Source organism: Oncorhynchus nerka, linkage group LG5 (genome assembly GCF_034236695.1).
Source record: "Oncorhynchus nerka isolate Pitt River linkage group LG5, Oner_Uvic_2.0, whole genome shotgun sequence".
NCBI classification, from domain to species: Eukaryota; Metazoa; Chordata; class Actinopteri; order Salmoniformes; family Salmonidae; genus Oncorhynchus; species Oncorhynchus nerka.
In genome coordinates this window covers 56,493,492-56,513,146 of record NC_088400.1, presented here as the reverse complement: position 1 = coordinate 56,513,146, position 19,655 = coordinate 56,493,492, and the positions used below count along the sequence as shown (strand labels likewise).

Here is a 19,655-nt window from a genome sequence, read left to right as displayed (position 1 = left end):
TGTATTTTATTTTTTATACATTTGTATAAAAAAAATATATATTTAACCAATTTTAGAATAAGGGGTCTGGATACTTTCCGAATGGAATATGAGTAAGCTCTGTCAAGAATCCAGTGTATAAATAAATATGCTCTGTGTATAAACAGTGTCACTGAAATACAATGTACAGTAGGAGAAATGTAATATTATGATGTGCTACGTCGGTGATAAAGTATTTAAATAGACAGTGTGAAATGGGGAGTGACCAGTGGTTCTGTGTGTGTGTGTGTGCACGCGCATCACCTGGTAGACGGCTAGTGATGGCTGTTCAACAGTCTGATGGCCTAGTAATAGCAGTTTTTTAGAGTCTCTGTCTTAGCTTTGATGCCCCTGTACTGTCTGTCTGTCGGACGGTAGCCGACAGAACAGTCCGTGGCTCGGATGGCTACGGTCCTTAATGATCTTATTGGCCTTTACTTTGACACCGGGTGCCTTAGATGTCCTGGAGGGCAAGCAGCGTGCCCCTGGTAATGCGTTGGACTGCCCGCACTACCTTCTGGAGAGCCATAATGCAGTTGAGGGCAGAGCAGTTACCCTACCAGGTGGTGATGCAGCCCAACAGAATGCTCACAATGGTGCATCTGTAGAAGTTTGTGAGGGTCTTAGGGGCCCTGCCGAATTTCTTCAGCCACCACGATGTCGGTGTGCCAAGACCATTTCAGGTCCTCAGTGATGTACATGCCAAGGAACTTGAAGCGTTTGACCCTATCCAATCTTCTCGTGTTGCCTCTGTCTTTGCATCTCCAGTGTTACCTTGAAAAATGAGGTCCCCATGGATCCCATGCTGTCTAGATCTACTGTTGTTGTTTGACGTGTACTATGCCTTGAATGATGACAAAAGGCCGCATTTTGTCCTGATTATGGTCGATGACTTGGCGATTGTAGACAGTGGGAACACAACCTTGCGCTAAGTTACAGTGATATAAACTGCAACAGGCTTTTTTATGTTCTTTCCCATGTCTCTAAGCATGGCTTTCCTGCATTACATATATACTTCTCATTTGTAGTTGTGATTCCAAACAAAAATGTACATCCTCGGAAGACAACATTCGATTCTATTCTTTTTTATTCTGACTTTTAATTCTTGCTGTGCTCTGTGCTCACCTTTTTAAAACACGACTGAAACGTATCTTTCCAGATGATGAGCCCAGCTGGGTGGTAATGTGTTGTGTTGTTGTGTCTGCAGGACCCCCAACATCGACATGCTGGCTCAGGAGGGGCTGAGGCTGACGCAGCACATCACTGCGGCCCCCCTCTGTACGCCCAGCAGGGCAGCCTTCCTGACGGGCTGATACCCGATATGATCCGGTGAGGCGAGTCATAAACAACAAATCAAATGTTATGCGCCGAACGGGCGTAGACTTTACTGTGAAATAGTCAAAATAGTAACACAATAGCAATAAAATATACTACACAACAACAACAAGAGCTCAATGTGTAGCCTATCCTCCTGGGGTTTGACACAAAGCTTTGCCTAGTACTATAATTTGATCACTTAACAGATCACTAGCTAGTATTGATAGGCCTAACTAGTATTATGTGTTGTTAGTGTTAGGCTATGTGGAGAGAACAGTTCATAGAACAGGATAACTAGCATGTTGACCACAATGCAGCAGGATGAAAAGTACATCATCATTCCACTGTATAATTTTATACTTTGTTACTCTCCCCACTTTGTGATTTCACATCAGTTTTTGATCCTATTTTTGTCTTGGGACAGTTAGGGGGTGTATATCATCTCTGCTGCATCTGGCGGTCTTCCCAAAGAAGAAGTCACCTTTGCCAAGGTCGCCAAACGGCAGGGCTACGAGACTGCTCTCATAGGTGAGCCAAAGTGCTCTCCTTTGTTACTATTCAAGCGTCTTTAGGTCCATGAAAAACTCTACATATAACCCATTTATTATCGTCATGAGTATGAGTCATGAGTCATCAATACACTCTGGGAATAGGGAACACGCAGAAGCAGTGGCAGTTCATTTGATTGGTTGCAGCGATGTGTGTTTTGTTGTTTGAAGGGTTTTTTCAATTCTGACTGTATCAGCTACATGATTGATTTGAACTGTATAATAGCTTTCGCACTCGTTATTGGCTTCTCAATGGTTGCACAGACAAAGTACATTTACATGTGAGTTGACATTCAACGTCTTTGATATGCAACATGCCTCACAGGCTTTTCAGTAACCCGTGTTGACATATTATTACATGTCATCCTTTTCATCATCAGCCTTTTTCCTCCACTGCTTGAAACACATCATGTGTTGTCTTTCAAGGTCGTTGTTCTTTGAAGATGCCTTAAAGTTGCCAGTTTATATGGTCCATCACCTGCCCCTTCTCTCCACTGTAGGAAAATGGCACCGTGGTCTTAACTGTGAGAGGAACGACGACTACTGTCACCGCCCCCAGTGCTCACGGCTTCCACCACTTCTACGGTATAACCCTGACCAAACTACGTGACTGTCAGCCCGGGCCGCAGGCTCCATCTTTACCAATGTCCAAGCACGCACACCCTTCGAGGTGATGTGCAGTCTACAATACATGTCGAGGAGGTACACTGTTTTGGTTGAACCTTTTAAAATGGTTGGGAGCATGTGTAGAGTGTCTTCTCCATCTGCATTGCTTGCTGTTTGGGGTTTTAAGCTGGGTTACTGCTGATGTAAAAAGGTCTTTCTAAATACATTAGATTTGTCTACAGTTTACTCTCCATTAGTCAGCACCTCTACGGCCGTTTTGGGGTGTGCTTCAGCTCATGCTTTTTACTACAGTGTTGCGTTGAGTATTTGAACTTTTATTTATGTATCCTGGTGTAGCATGCGGTCCCAGATCTGTTTCTGCTCTTGCCAACTCCATTGATGTCATTGTCAAGCCAAACAAAGTGATAAGGAGTTGGCATGATGGCATAAACAGACTGGTAGCCGGACTAGTTTTAATGTCGTTTGTTGTATGTAGTTTGTTTGACCTTTTAGCTAACAAAGAAAGTTGTCCCTCAGGGATATAGGATAGTACATATTCTCAACTCTACCCTACAAGACCCTGGGAGTGGGTGTGGCTACCGTGACCTTCCTGCATGCGCGGGGCGTGGTGTCCGCGTGGAGGAAGCTGGTGCTGAGGGTGGTGGTGTTGGTGGGCGCCGTGGCGGCCATCTATGGTACGTTCGTTGCCAACTTCCCCGACTTCAGCTGCTTTCTGATGAGGAACCGGGAGGTGGACGAGCAGCCGTATGTCTCAGAGAACCTGACCCAGAGAATGACAGACGGAGCACAGAACTTTTGAGAAAGGTGTGTGTTGAGTTTTTTAAATGTATATTTCCCCTACTACATGATAGATTGAGACAGAATAGAAGCCAAATCAAGTGTTTGTGTGTGTGTGTGTGTGTGTGTGTGTGTGTGTGTGTGTGTGTGTGTGTGTGTGTGTGTGTGTGTGTGTGTGTGAGTGTGTTTGATTATTGTTTATTTATGTCTTGCGTGTGGGACGAAACTCTAAAGGGCATGTAAGGAAAGCGTGTGTAAAGGTCTGGTGACCTAGGTGACTGTGTCTGTAAAATGAAAGCATACTGTACACGGTAGTTTCCATTGTTGTCATACAATTATTTTCTTCCATTTACACCGTGTGCGTTTACTATTTTGACAGGAACTCTGCACTACCCTTCCTGTTGTTCTTCTCCTTCATCCAAGTGCACACAGCCATGTTTGCATCGCCAGCCTTTCAGGGGACCAGTCAGCACGGTATCTATGGAAACGCAATCCAGGAAGTAGACTGGAGTGTAGGTAAGACTTGATATTTACTCTATATTTCTGTATGGCTTTCTTTTTTTATGTCCAATAAGTTATAAGGTTGCAAGATTTGAAATGTCCACACTAATTATATTTAAAAGGTTGGAAGATTTGATTGGATTTGACGTATTATGTCCTGTTTCATAACATCTGTTCGTAGGTCAGCTCATGCAGACTCTGGACCGGTTGAACCTGAGGGAGAACACACTGGTTTACCTGACCTCAGACCAGCTGGCGCACCTTGAGGAGATCACAGTCCGGGGGGAGGTGCACAGAGGCTGGAATGGCATATAGAAAGGTACAGTCTGTAACAGCTTCAAAAGAACAGGTCAACAGAGGCCGAACAGCCAGATGTCAAATTTTCGGTTAAAACAATATTTTTTGTTAATAGGTAACTTTTTTTTTTATAGGAGTAAAAATACTCAACCTAAGAAGTGCAGGTGCAGAGAGGCTTTAGTTTGCATCTGCTGTGGTTTAGTAGGGTATATTAATAGGAATGTAAATGGGAAGTAAGAACCAGTCAATGTATAGAATAGAATAGTAGATTACTAGATAAATTGCTCAGATTATCTAAATGTCCTCATGCATAAGAGACGAGGCGTTTCCATGAAAGGTTCTGGTAAGCCTTATATTTCAGTCGAGTGATAAAGGACTTCCCATATTCTCAGTCCTCAGAAAGTGCTTCGATCTGTCTCTGAGCAGTAGGGAAATCCACCAACTGGAAGGGGAGGGATCCAAGTTCCAGGACTGCTCCGTTGGACTGGGATGTTACCTGCAGGCAAAGACATTGATGAACCCACCAGCAACATGGACATCTTCCCTACTGTGGTGAAGCTAGCCGGAGGGACGGCACTGGGGGACAGGTGGGTGCTGTGAAATTGCTGAGGTCTGAGGGGCATTGTTTGTTCAAGTACTTCTATCTATTCCTATGGTTAAGTCCAAAGCACTAGAAGGGTTTTCTAGCAGCCTCGTCTGTCAGTCAAAACTACAGCGTTTGGAATCTAGGTCACCATAGAAATGATATGCACTTTCAGTGCTCTGAATCACCCCCTAACTAGAGACATTATATTCACAATAGGTGTCAAAAGGGACCCGCTAGAAAAAATCTCAGCTAATGAAAAAACGGATCAGGCTGATCTAAACCTTTGATCAAAGGTTTTCAAGGGCCTTTGAGGTCTCTCTGCCTACGCAAAGGATCATTCCTACAGCATGCTCCATTTCTGTGTCTCAGAGATAATTTATTGTGTGTGTGTGTGTGTGTGTGTGTGTTTGTGTGTGTCTTCTCTTCCTCGAGTGATAGACGGTCATGACCTCATACCCCTGCTGCAGGGGAAAGTTGAGAGATCAAAGCACGAGTTTCTCTTCCATTACTGTAACGCCTACCTCAACGTTGTCAGGTGGCAGCCTCCCAACAGTAAGTCCACATTTCCAATATAATAGTTTTAAGAACTGCTGCTAATTATGATTAAGAATTCCAATGTTTTTTGTAAGCAAGGCAACCTGTCTAGGACTGGGGTTAGGGTTAGCGGAACCCCCCCGCAACAGCCAGTGAAAGTGCAGGGCGCCAAATTCAAAACAACAAAATTCCTCAAGCATGCAAGTATTTTACCATTTTAAAGATAAAATTCTCGTTAATCCAGCCAGTGTCTGATTTTAAAAGGGATTTACAGAGAAAGCACCACAAACGATTATGTTCGGTCACCACCAAGCCACAGAAAAACACAGCCAAATCAAATCAAATCAAATCAAATTGTATTTGTCACATACACATGGTTAGCAGATGTTAATGCGAGTGTAGCGAAATGCTTGTGCTTCTAGTTCCGACAATGCAGTAATAACCAACAAGTAATCTAACTAACAATTCCAAAACTACTGTCTTATACACAGTGTAAGGGGATAAAGAATATGTACATAAGGATATATGAATGAGTGATGGTACAGAGCAGCATAGGCAAGATACAGTAGATGGTATCGAGTACAGTATATACATATGAGTTGAGTATGTAAACAAAGTGGCCTAGTTAAAGTGGCTAGTGATACATGTATTACTAAGGATGCAGTCGATGATATGGGTACAGTATATACGTATGCATATGAGATGAATAATGTAGGGTAAGTAACATTATATAAGGTAGCATTGTTTAAAGTGGCTAGTGATATATTTACATCATTTCCCATCAATTCCCATTATTAAAGTGGCTGGAGTTGAGTCAGTGACAGTGTCAGTGTGTTGGCAGCAGCCACTCAATGTTAGTGGTGGCTGTTTAACAGTCTGATGGCTTTGAGATAGAAGCTGTTTTTCAGTCTCTCGGTCCCAGCTTTGATGCACCTGTACTGACCTCGCCTTCTGGATGATAGCGGGGTTAACAGGCAGTGGCTCGGGTGGTTGATGTCCTTGATGATCTTTATGGCCTTCCTGTAACATCGGGTGGTGTAGGTGTCCTGGAGGGCAGGTAGTTTGCCCCCGGTGATGCGTTGTGCAGACCTCACTACCCTCTGGAGAGCCTTACGGTTGAGGGCGGAGCAGTTGCCGTACCAGGCGGTGATACAGCCCGCCAGGATGCTCTCGATTGTGCATCTGTAGAAGTTTGTGAGTGCTTTTGGTGACAAGCCGAATTTCTTCAGCCTCCTGAGGTTGAAGAGGCGCTGCTGCGCCTTCTTCACGATGCTGTCTGTGTGAGTGGACCAGTTCAGTTTGTCTGTGATGTGTATGCCGAGGAACTTAAAACTTGCTACCCTCTCCACTACTGTTCCATCGATGTGGATAGGGGGTGTTCCTCTGCTGTTTCCTGAAGTCCACAATCATCTCCTTAGTTTTGTTGACGTTGAGTGTGAGGTTATTTTCCTGACACCACACTCCGAGGGCCCTCACCTCCTCCCTGTAGGCCGTCTCGTCGTTGTTGGTAATCAAGCCTACCACTGTTGTGTCGTCCGCAAACTTGATGATTGAGTTGGAGGCGTGCGTGGCCACACAGTCGTGGGTGAACAGGGAGTACAGGAGAGGGCTCAGAACGCACCCTTGTGGGGCCCCAGTGTTGAGGATCAGCGGGGAGGAGATGTTGTTGCCTACCCTCACCACCTGGGGTGGCCCGTCAGGAAGTCCAGTACCCAGTTGCACAGGGCGGGGTCGAGACCCAGGGTCTCGAGCTTGATGACGAGCTTGGAGGGTACTATGGTGTTGAATGCCGAGCTGTAGTCGATGAACAGCATTCTCACATAGGTATTCCTCTTGTCCAGATGGGTTAGGGCAGTGTGCAGTGTGGTTGAGATTGCATCGTCTGTGGACCTATTTGGGCGGTAAGCAAATTGGAGTGGGTCTAGGGTGTCAGGTAGGGTGGAGGTGATGTGGTCCTTGACTAGTCTCTCAAAGCACTTCATGATGACGGAAGTGAGTGCTACGGGGCGGTAGTCGTTTAGCTCAGTTACCTTAGCTTTCTTGGGAACAGGAACAATGGTGGCCCTCTTGAAGCATGTGGGAACAGCAGACTGGTATAGGGATTGATTGAATATGTCCGTAAACACACCGGCCAGCTGGTCTGCGCATGCTCTGAGGGCGCGGCTGGGGATGCCATCTGGGCCTGCAGCCTTGCGAGGGTTAACACGTTTAAATGTCTTGCTCACCTCGGCTGCAGTGAAGGAGAGACCGCATGTTTTCGTTGCAGGCCGTGTCAGTGGCACTGTATTGTCCTCAAAGCGGGCAAAAAAGTTATTTAGTCTGCCTGGGAGCAAGACATCCTGGTCCGTGACTGGGCTGGATTTCTTCTTGTAGTCCGTGATTGACTGTAGATCCTGCCACATGCCTCTTGTGTCTGAGCCGTTGAATTGAGATTCTACTTTGTCTCTATACTGACGCTTAGCTTGTTTGATAGCCTTGTGGAGGGAATAACTGCACTGTTTGTATTCAGTCATGTTACCAGTCACCTTGCCCTGATTAAAAGCAGTGGTTCGCGCTTTCAGTTTCACGCGAATGCTGCCATCAATCCACGGTTTCTGGTTAGGGAATGTTTCAATCGTTGCTATGGGAACGACATCTTCAACGCACGTTCTAATGAACTCGCACACCGAATCAGCGTATTCGTCAATGTTGCTGTCTGACGCAATACGAAACATATCCCAGTCCACGTGATGGAAGCAGTCTTGGAGTGTGGAATCAGCTTGGTCGGACCAGCGTTGGACAGACCTCAGCGTGGGAGCCACTTGTTTTAGTTTCTGTCTGTAGGCAGGGATCAACAAAATGGAGTCGTGGTCAGCTTTTCCGAAAGGGGGGCGGGGCAGGGCCTTATATGCGTCGCGGAAGTTAGAGTAACAGTGATCCAAGGTTTTTCCACCCCTGGTTGCGCAATCGATATGCTGATAAAATTTAGGGAGTCTTGTTTTCAGATTAGCCTTGTTAAAATCCCCAGCTACAATGAATGCAGCCTCCGGATAAATGTTTTCCAGTTTGCAAAGAGTTAAATAAAGTTCGTTCAGAGCCAAAGATTGTGTCTGCTTGGGGGGGGGGATATATACGGCTGTGATTATAATCGAAGAGAATTCTCTTGGTAGATAATGCGGTCTACATTTGATTGTGAGGAATTCTAAATCAGGTGAACAGAAGGTTTTGAGTTCCTGTATGTTTCTTTCATCACACCATGTCTAGTTCGCCATAAGGCATACGCCCCCGCCCCTCTTCTTACCAGAAAGATGTTTGTTTCTGTCGGCGCGATGCGTGGAGAAACCCGTTGGCTGCACCGCCTCGGATAGCGTCCCTCCAGTGAGCCATGTTTCCGTGAAGCAAAGAACGTTACAGTCTCTGATGTCCCTCTGGAATGCTACCCTTGCTCGGATTTCATCAACCTTGTTGTCAAGAGACTGGACATTGGCAAGAAGAATGCTAGGGAGTGGTGCACGGTGTGCCCGTCTCCGGAGTCTGACCAGAAGACCGCCTCGTTTCCCTCTTTTTCTGAGTCGTTTTTTGGGGTTGCTGCATGGAATCCATTCCGTTGTCCTGTTTGAAATGCAAACAGGAAATGCAGAACACAGGATCCGCGTCGCGAAAAACATATTCTTGGTCGTACTGATGGTGAGTTGACGCTGATCTTATATTCAGTCGTTCTTCTCGACTGTATGTAATGAAACTTAAGATGACCTGGGGTACTAATGTAAGAAATAACACGTAAAAAAACAAAAAACTGCATAGTTTCCTAGGAACGCGAAGCGAGGCGGCCATCTCTGGCGGAGGAGGAGTCACAAAAAGCAGAAATGGAGATAGAATTAATCACTAACCTTTGATGATCTCCGTCAGATGACACTCATAGGACTTCATGTTACACAATACATGTATGTTTTGTTTGATAAAGTTCATATTTATATAAAAAAAATCTGAGTTTACATTGGCACGTTAAGTTCAGTAGTTCTAAAACATGCAGTGATTGTGCAGAGAGCCACATCAAATTACAGAAATACTCATAATAAACATTGATAAAGATACGATTATTATACATGGAACTTTAGATAAACTTCTCCTTAATGCAACCGCTGTGTGAGATTTTAAAAAACTTTACGGAGAAAGCAAACCATGCAATAATCTGAGTACAGCCTTTAGACAACAATTTAGCCAAAAAGATACCCGCCATATTGGGTAGTCAACATTACTCAGAAATAGCATTTTACATATTCACTTCCCTATGATGATCTTCATCAGAATGCACTCCCAGGAATCCCAGTTCCACCATAAATGTTTGATTTGTTCGATAATGTCCATCAGTTATGTCCAACTATCTTCTTTTGTTAGGGTGTTTTGGTAAACAAATTCAAAAGCGCGTTCAGGTTGCGCCGAACGTCGGACGAAAAGTTCAAAAAAGTTCCGTTACAGCCCATAGAAACATGTCAAACTAAGTATGGAATCAATCTTTAGGATGTTTTTAACATAAAACTTCATTAATGTTTCAACCGGACAATTCCTTTGTCTGTACAAATGAAGTGGAATGTAGCTACCTTTCACGTGAGCGCGCCAGACCGAGGCTGTGGCACTCTGCCAGACCACTCACTCAAAGAGCTATTATGAGCCCCTCCTTTAGAGTAGAATCCTCAAAACAGGTTCTAAATACTGATGACATCTAGTGGAAGCCTTGGGAAGTGAAACATAACTAATATCCCGCTGTATCTTCAATGGGGGCTGAGTTGAAAAACTTCAAACCTCAGATTTCCCACTTCCTGGTTGGATTTTTTCTCAGGTTTTTGCCTGCCATATGAGTTCTGTTGTACTCACAGACATCAACAGTTTTAGAAACTTCAGAGTGTTTTCTATCCAAATTTACTAATTATATCCAAGCTGATTATATCCAAGCTACCCAATACTGCCCCCTACCCCAAAGAAGTTGACTTGAAAGTAAACTACTATGGTGGTTGTAATTCATTGTAAATCTTTAAGGTTATTGAAAATGGAAGGTGTTCTTTTTCACTCCGGACTTCTACCCCGAGAACGGGACAGCCTGCATGCATATCCATGCCTGTTTCTGCACCGCATCCTACGTGACCTACCATGACCCCCCTTTGTTCTTTGACCTCTCCTGCGACCCCCTCGGAGACCATGCCCCTGACCCCAGACATGGAACCCGCCTTCCACTCGGTCGTGGAGGAGACCCGGTTGCAGTGGCCGTCCATAAGGAGTCCATCACCCCCGTTCAGGACCAGCTCGCCCCGGGACACCTCCTATGGAAGCCTTGCCTGCAGCCCTGCTGCTCCTCCCTTTCCCAGCTCTGCAGCTGTGAGAAAGATGGTGGGAGAGACGGCCACCGGAGCACTGCAGCAGCAGACTCTCCACAGGACCAGCTCATCATCGCTGCGGGGAGGGTAACGTAGGAACCCAGAACCAATCTTTTAGAATGTATGTAAACAAAATCTAAGAGAGACAAACGGCAGGGAAAATACCCCCATTTTAACTGGACTTGTTGGTAGAAGTAACCTGGATCTACTTTACGTGTGTGTGTGTGACCTCACTGGATGATCCGTAATAACAGACTTTTTAGTATTTGTCCTCTAGTATTTGTCCTTTTACACCAGTAAAACATACAGTAAATTGTGTCACCTATGCTTGCTCCCTGAGGGGTTTATGCAGATGCTGCTATTTGGACTAACATGTCATTTTAAAGCACTTTGTGACAAAAGGGAGCAATATGAATCAAATGTGATTGTTGAGGCCAGCAACTCAGTGCACTGATTAGCACAAGGTCCAACTCAAGTTGAATTTCTAGTTTTATCCTCCGGGGTGCTACAATAACCCTGTGTTACCCTTGTAGGTTACCGATGATCATTTAATCACTGTTCATCATTTAGACACTACAGGGCCTCTGTAAAAGGCATCTGCACATCCAAGAAGCAATGGAACTGAGTGGGCAACCGACATGAAAAGACATGGCTGTATTAACGAATAGAGCTGTATTAAGATGTTCAGTAGAGCTGCCGTGTCTAATGCCAACAGTCAGTACAGAGTCAGCCAGAGTCCCTGAGCCACACATGGCTCATCCCCCTGTGGCCACAGCCAGCCGTAAATCTTCATCACCCAGACTAGCTTTAAGCTTAGCTCTTCATTTGATCTCAAATTTCAGTGACGTTTAGTTAATATGTATCTTAGTCTCCTGTTAACTCTGTATCCAGCAGTCTATTTGTCACCAACTGCCATTAGCAAATCTCTGAATATTAAGGAGTGCTCTCTCCCCTGTTTAGTCATTTATATGATGGATGCTGAATTCTGATTTTTTTTTGTGCGCATTCCCACACACCCGTTCCATTTTATGCCATGTGTTATTTTGTTATTACCATGTGTTCATTTGTTTCAACACATTTTTCTGGTGTAAATTATTAATGGTCTGATTTAGGTGGGGTACCAGCTACAACAGCACTACTGTTGCTACTAATAACTACCAGCACCAACTACAGAACGACAGCCACTATCACTAGAACTGGGATTGATATTCTACTTGACTGATATTCTGATATTCATTGTGTATAAATCTAATTATTTTTCCTCCATCCATGGCCCTGTAATCACGGTGGCTGATCATTATTGGATCCATCCACAACAGAGAGAGTTTGGCAGTGATAGAAGCCAGCTCTTTATCTTGTCTTTGACTCGGGCCTGCGTCCCAAATGGCACCCTATTCCCTACATTGTGCACCACTTTTGACCAGTGGCCAGGGCTCTGGTCAAAAGTGGTGCACTATTTAGAGTGCCATTTGGGACGTAGCTCCCGTGTGTCGGCTTGGCCACTGGTCCGTCACATCCAGCCCAGCCTCTATGCTCCCGGACGCCAGAGAAGTGGAGCGCAGCAGAGTTTTCCTCAGAGGAGAAAACCTAAACAATATTAAACCATACGCCAGGGAATCTATGTCCCCAGGTGTTAATTACAACTGTGGACAAAAAATTGGGCTAATTAGGGAGGGAGGCTGGATAGCGGTAGGAAAACACCATGGTTACTTCACTTTAGTGTGTGGATGGTAAATCCTGTTTACTTACAGGACTGTATGGCCTAGTTTGTGATGTACAACTGATGTACAATTCATTGAAACACTGATTGTGACATAACAGATATTTTTATGATTGGACAAAAATGTTTACATAGTCATTATGTGGTTTCTGATCAAGCTAAATCTCAGCTTTAGTGTACAGATCAGCTCTTTGCCCTCATGCTGACGAGTGTACAGTGCTAAACGTTATTTATTTCAACTCATCCCAAGTCTTTTTGGACAATTATGCTTTTATCACTCACATTTGGTAAGTAGTTATGATAATTAAGCCTTGTCGTGTTAATAGATGCAGATATGGTTCTTCAATGTTTTGGGGTTAGAATATTTCAGCAATTGCTACTGGATTTGAAGACCGCGAGTCATTTAAACAGAGCACATTTTGCCTTGGTTTCTATCCAGGCATGAAGAAGAAGTATCCTCAGAAGATCCGAAGGGAGGTGTGTGTAATGAGTGTGTGTGAGTTCAACCACCGGGGGGGGGTAAGAAGATCTCTTGAACACAGTGCACGCCGATACCCGAGGACCGGAGGAAGTTAAATGGTTCCTCAGGTGGAGAGAAGAACGTGCAGAGTTCAAACAACCATTTCTATGGTAACATCAAAGGGGTACTCCATTCTTGTCCTGGAGGAGATGAAGGACCTCCGCTAGGTTAGCGTGACGCCACTGCCCGTTATATTATGTACTTCCGTGAAGAGTCCTACTGATTTCCCCACCGCCTGCCACTACTGGCTCAGGGGTAATGGATCGCTGCTGGAAATTGATGGTGAGGCGTGTTCAAAGACTGATTTTCACCTAGTTACCTCACATGAGATATATAGTTACATGCAGTTGGCTGATATTCCAACGTCTCCTCGGATTATAGAGTAGCTATTACTGTTGATTTCATGGGCTACAGTGGATTTGCAAAGAGAAAATTATACATTTTACTTGAATTATTGTATTTTATTTTATTTTACACACTTTTAAAATCTAAAATAAATAATGTGATTATACCATATTTACAAGAAAAAACACTATAATAAAAAGAATACTCAATTGAAATACAACACTACTGGATCCAGTTTTCGTTCTTCAGAAACCCCACTGCATCGTCATGACCCTCTTTACAATACTGGTTCATCCTTTCCTCTAACGGAGGGAATAAGGACTGGTTTAACCTGATGATGTTCTCTTTGGAAAACTGAGGGATAAAAACAACACAAAACATCAACAAAAACACCAACAAAATCAAAAGCTATTTTAAATACTGCAAAAGAACTGTCCAGGCAAAATGATGTGCAAAACCATACAATGAATGCAATACACACTCGTTGAAGATGTGTACTGTCTATCCCTGTGAACATGTAATCAAACGGTGATCATACTCACCATTACGTCCATGTTGGCCAGTTTGAGGTGGAGGTTCATGAGCCCTCTGTGTTTTGGGCAGATGTCTTGGGGACCTGCGAAGGGGGAGACTGTGATGGTACGTCCCTCTGGCAGGATGGGGAGACTATCCGTGAATCCCCCGTCAATCCATTTCTGAAGGATGTGTGTTACAGTTAAGTTGATAGATTTTCAGTTATAAACAAACAAAAAAGTAACAGTAAGCTCGTAATGGATAACATCCATGGGTTGAGTTTGAGATGCAGTTCAAGTTATTACCTGTCCTTGCCATTCCACCGGTTTGATTCCAGCATAGACGGGCACAAAACTACTGGCCAAGAGTGCCTTAAATTAAAAGAAGCAAAGGCTAGGTCAGACCTAATCCTAAAATATGTAGCGAAAGAGATTTGTAAAGGTTCCTCGACCCACACATATTGTTAGATATGCATTGCTCTGTCACTTGACTGGCTAAAGAACTGACCCAACAATGCAGTGTATCAGGGGGAAAACAATGGCCATGCTCCTCAAACATTTGCGACAACATTTTGTGTTAAAGCCAAGGTACAGTAATATAATCTGCTCAGGCTTGTGGCCGGCTACCTTTATGAGGTCCTCCCTGGAGGCAAAGCTGGACACGATGGTGTTCTTGCCACTTTTTGAATGTGTTATAGAGATGTGAAGGCGATTGCCTGCTTTAATGTGGGCATCGCCAGGCAGAAACTCCTCGATTCCCTCCCTGGGGAGAACAAAGGGACAGATGCTTTTTTGTCATGTTTTTAATAATGAATTTAACAACACTGTACGGCTCTATAATAAAACATGCACTTATTACACGATCTGTTGGCTGTGTAATGCGTGCACTTAATGAAGACACAAACACAACCATTGTTCAGTTCTATAGCCTTAGGTTGAATTTACTCCCACAAATGAATAGCTCCATTTATTATAAAGGTGTTACAAATGAAAAAATGATTGACACACCCAGTTATCTAGACGTGGCTTTAACGCAAAGAAATACACGGTGTACAAAGCATTATGAACACTTATTCCCATTCAACCCAACCAACTGGCTCTCTGTGTTTCCGCCTGTCTAACTATGTGTGCATATGCATCTGAATATGACTGTTCTAAACACTGAGTATACAACACATTAAGAACACCTGCTCTTTCCATGACATAAGACTGACCAGGTGAATCCAGGTGAAGGCTATGATCCCTTATTGATGTTACTTATTAAATCCACGTCAATCAGTGTAGATGAAGGGGAGGAGACCGGTTAAAGATGGATTTTCTTTTGCCACCTAAAGGACATGAAGCCAACTTGACACAACTGTGAGAAGCACTGTAAGTCAAGATGGGCTATGCTTTCGACAACTTGTAGAGGGGGGGGGGGGGGGGGGGGTGCAGCTCAATACTATGGTGTTCATAATCTTGGTATATTCAGTGTATAGCTCTCTCAGAGTTAGTGACTACCTGAGTGTAAGCATGAAGTTATATCCAGGAGTCACAGCTCCAAACCTCTGGCTTCTGACATCTTTCGCAAATCTGAAGGTAAACTCTTTGACACTCTATTGGAAAAAGACCAAATGCATCAACCAGCAGTAGGACTAAACACAACAGAAATGTACAAGGAAAAGAAGAAAGAAGAATAGGCTGATGATGATGATGAAGACCTTACTATCTTACCTGTAATTTGTCTGGAGCAGTGACCATCACTGCAGCCACCAGAGCTCCAGCAGATGCCCCGGCACATGCCCTGAGAGAGCTCACCAGCTTGTCTCCGTGTCTCAGGATGGCTCCACATGCGCCCAGTTGGTAGATACCCAGGAATCCACACGCAGCAAAAGAAAGGTTCACCACTGGCACTGTCATCTCTATAAAGAGAACATAGATAGCATTATTCATTGAATAAACTAGGAGGTCGATTGACAAACATAGCTACTGTAACTTCACCAGTGAAATATCGTGTAAAAGCCTAATCAAATCCATATTAGCACAGTGGAATTTCGTAGCTAGATAACTGCATGGGGCAGGCATCACTAGTAAATCTGATGTGGGAAACTGTAGTAGGCTAGGCTGAACAACATACGTAGTAGGCTTATTCACTCATTACAGAGGCAGTCGAACTAATACTGTAAACTACAACAAGTCCCCCTGCACGTTAATAACGAGGTGTAGCATTCAAGGTTTATCTACACACACATAAAAAAAAGCTTCCTTACCGTTTATGGTGAGATTATGGTTTTAGAAACAATTGCAGTAAACTAAAATGCTTATTCTGCACTGCTTTACAAATACGATGACAATGTAAAGAAGTGCTAGATCCGTGCTTTTACTTCCGGGTTTTCCGCGCTGTTTCAAAATAAAAGCCTACAAACGATTTACAAAACTATCCGTTGAAATACGGTGAAATTGACTAAACCTGTAAGAAAACATTGGGATACATGGTCTGGTTTGTGTTTGTGCAATAAAAAGTGGAATGTCTAATGAACAAATTATACTTTGACGTCTATAGAAGCAGCTGAGCTACAATAATGCATATTTGTCCCGGTATCTTCCAGCGCATGTGTTCCGGCTTCAGGCAAACACGCTGCGGTCTTGGGGCCGTTGCGAGCTACGCATTTACACTTTATGACTTTAAAATGTTAATACCCATAAAACCCAGCAAAAACAGTTTTTTTTTTGCCATAGAGGATTTTAGAACCACTTCAAACAAGGTATGTGTTTCATGGCTTTCCCTGGCGTGACGTTTTGATAACTCTGTAAATCTCTCTCTGACAAGGTGACTTTTATCAATATATTCGGCTCATTTTACTCTCAGATTCGAAAATACTATTAGCATCAAAGTAGACATGCAAGACTACAAATCCCTCCAAGCTCCTGCACATCTGGCACATGCATTTCAGTGGAGGCTGCTAAGGGGAGGAAGGCTCATAATAATGGCTGGAATGGAGCAAATGGAATGGCATCAAACACATGGAAACAATTAATGAACATGCACGCTAAAGAAGCCTTTCTACGGACTCTGAAAAACACCAACAGAAAGATGCCCAGGCTCCCTGCTCATCTGCATGAACGTGCCTTAGGCGTGCTGCAAGGAGGCATGAGGACTGCAGATGTGGCCAGTGCAATAAGTTGCAATGTTCCGTACAGTGAGACGCCTTAGACAGCGCTACATCCTCGCAGTGGCACACCACGTGTAACAACACCTGCACATGATCGGTACATCCGAACATCACACCTGGGGGACAGGCACAGGATGGCAACAACAACTGCCCGAGTTGCACCAGGAAAGCACAATCCCTCATCAGTGCTCAGACTGTCCACAATAGGCTGAGAGAGGCTGGACTGACAGCTTGTAGGCTTGTTGTAAAGGCAGTTCCTCACCAGACATCACCAGACATCACCGACTACTTTGCCTATGGGCACAAACCCACCCTCGATGGACCAGACAGGAATGGCAAAAAGTGCTTTTCACTGACGAGTTGCGGCTTTGTCTCACCAGGGGTGATGGTCGGATTCAAGTTTATCTTCGAAGGAATGAGCGTTACACTGAGGCATGTACTCTGGAGCGGGATCGATTTGAAGGTGGAGGGTCCGTCATGGTCTGGGGCGGTGTGTCACAGCATCATCGGACCAAGCTTGTTGTCATTACAGACAATCTCAACGCTGTCCGTTACAGGGAAGACATCCTCCTCCCTCATGTGGTACCCTTCCTGCAGGCTCATCCTGACATGACCCTCCAGCATGACAATGCCACCAGCCATACTGCTCGTTCTGTGCTTGATTTCCTGCAAGACAGGAATGTCAGTGTTCTGCCATGGCCAGCGAAGAGCCCGGATCTCAATCACATTGAGTACTTCTGAGACCTGTTTGATCGGAGGGTGATTCCCCCCAGAATGTCCAGGAATTTGCAGGTGACAAATCTGGTGCAGTCCATGAGGAAGAGATGCACTGCAGTACTTAATGCAGCTGGTGGCCACACCAGATGCTGACTGTTACTTTTGATTTTGACCCCCCCCCCCTTTGTTCAGGGACACATTATTCAATTTCTGTTAGTCACATGTCTTTGGAACTTGTTCAGTTCATGTCTCAGTTGTTGAATCTTGTTATGTTCATATAAATATTTACACATGTTAAGTTTGCTGGAAATAAACGCAGTTGACAGTGAGAGGACGTTTCTTTTTTGCTGAGTTTATATTTTAATAATTGATTCATTAGCCCATTGTTGACATAGTCCCAAAATGTTTAGCTTGTCAGCAATCAAGTTTTCAAGATATGTAAATGTCAAAATACAGAAATCATCCCTGTATGATGCATTTGGCATTATATGATACTGCGTTTTTAATGTACAGTATGTTCATACGATATCTGGTTGACTATCAAAATCGATGATGGCCTCCTGGAGGTCAGGGTCCCCCCCAAAACGTTTAGGGGGGCCCCCTGGAGGTTCCCTTCGTGCCCGTTCAGTAATTCAGCCATGATTACTACAAGGTTTAGAAAGCTGGTTTACCTCCCAAACTAATTTACCTACCAATCTGTAAAATGGTAGCTGAAATGGGCTAATTGAGTGAATGTCAGTGACTGACATAATAAGAGGAAAACTGCTGATGCAGTATAAAAAATAATGAAATTGCAACCTTGTGTATTCTACTATTCTAACTCGCAACAGTAAGTTGAGACCCCAACTGCTTTCCCACATTTAAAAAAAATATTATTAATAATATATATTTGTCCAATGATATATATTTGTCACTGACTGGAGGAACTCTCTTTGCTGGATGTGGGTTCGGATCATGTGTGTCAGTCGCTGAGAGTGAGGGGGGCGGACAGGCTGAGGGAGACCTAGTCCCCTTTGTATTATTGGACTGGCTGACCCAACTATACTGAAAACAAATATAAATGAAACATGCAACAATTTCAAAGATTTTACTGAGTTACAGTTCATATATGGAAATCAGTCAATTGAAATAAATTCAGTAGGCCCTAATCTATGGATTTCACATGACTGGGGAGCCAGCCCTAGCAGAACGACCCCCCACACACCTGTGTTATTATTGTTCTTCAGCCACGGCTCTTCTCTTTGCTGTGACAAGTCATTTTGTGTTATAAAGAATGAAGCCAGTGTCCCCCATTTAGATGAATAGGGCATGTGTGGTTTAATTGTTGTGGCCTGACTAGATTGCTGTTTGATGGCTCAACATCCTAAACGTGCCAGACAGGATCCTGGAGAAGGAGAACACATTGGACCGATTAATCCTCTGTCTTGTCTGCTGCCCTGCCAACGATGCCACATATGGAGCCTCCTGTAAGGTAGTAGGATGGAGGACTCTGTTGGGACCGAGTTAAAACAGCACAGGAGACCAAATGAACACTATTGTCCTCTGAAATTACAAAAATGTATGTTTGAATTATTTCAGATTAATTGCATATTTTCTTGTCTGAAGCAGAAAATTATTTCAATTAGTTATTTTAATAATGCCTACATCCTAATTTACAGCAGTATTTTCAACCAGTTAATGTATTCTAATAGAGAGCCCAGTTTATCCCCCCTAAGGGTCCATCCACGTACATAACCTTATCATGTAATGACTTCAATAATAAACTAGCTGTGTATATATACGCTTATATTATTAGCTAGAGCTAGATAGCCTCTGTCTGTATCTCTCTATGCTTTAAGCACAGTCCCCAGAGTTCAATTCTTCCTTTGCAACCACTTCAAACATTCAGCACTTATTTCCCAAGGCCCCAGAATACCAGAACAATAGGAATTCTCCCTAGTCTCACACATACTCCTCCTTACTGGCTTGTCAGCACAAATTCCCTGCTCCTTTTAGTCTTGCTTATGGTTATATATAATGTGCATTAGACGGGTTACGCTCTCTAGAGAAAAACATTGTCTCTATCGTGTCGTTCAGGAGTAGGTGTGTGTGTCTGTGTGTGTGTGTGTGTGTCTGTGTGTGTGTGTGTCTGTG

The 19,655-nt window shown here is 43.9% G+C and overlaps 1 protein-coding gene across 1 annotated transcript; it reads right to left on the bottom strand.

Moving 5' to 3' along the window:
* Window positions 1-13,236: 13,236 nt before the first annotated feature.
* On the bottom strand, window positions 13,237-16,047 carry LOC115129684 (patatin-like phospholipase domain containing 4). Its single transcript, XM_029660305.2, has 7 exons — window positions 15,903-16,047; window positions 15,367-15,554; window positions 15,154-15,248; window positions 14,281-14,416; window positions 13,960-14,025; window positions 13,684-13,836; window positions 13,237-13,495 (listed from the first exon to the last, which is right to left on the bottom strand). The coding sequence occupies exons 2-7, from the start codon at window positions 15,550-15,552 to the stop codon at window positions 13,364-13,366; spliced, it is 768 nt and encodes a 255-aa protein (XP_029516165.1). The 5' UTR covers window positions 15,553-15,554; window positions 15,903-16,047; the 3' UTR covers window positions 13,237-13,363.
* Window positions 16,048-19,655: the final 3,608 nt, after the last annotated feature.

Bases quoted from the DNA above. Each gene is read 5' to 3' on its own strand.
- LOC115129684 (XM_029660305.2), bottom strand. From the start codon at position 15,552: ATGACAGTGCCAGTGGTGAACCTTTCTTTTGCTGCGTGTGGATTCCTG. The intron at 15,249-15,366 runs GTAAGATAGTAA...TTTTTCCAATAG, and splicing joins CTGCTCCAGACAAATTACAG to AGTGTCAAAGAGTTTACCTT. The intron at 13,496-13,683 runs GTGAGTATGATC...TTTATCCCTCAG, and splicing joins TGGCCAACATGGACGTAATG to TTTTCCAAAGAGAACATCAT.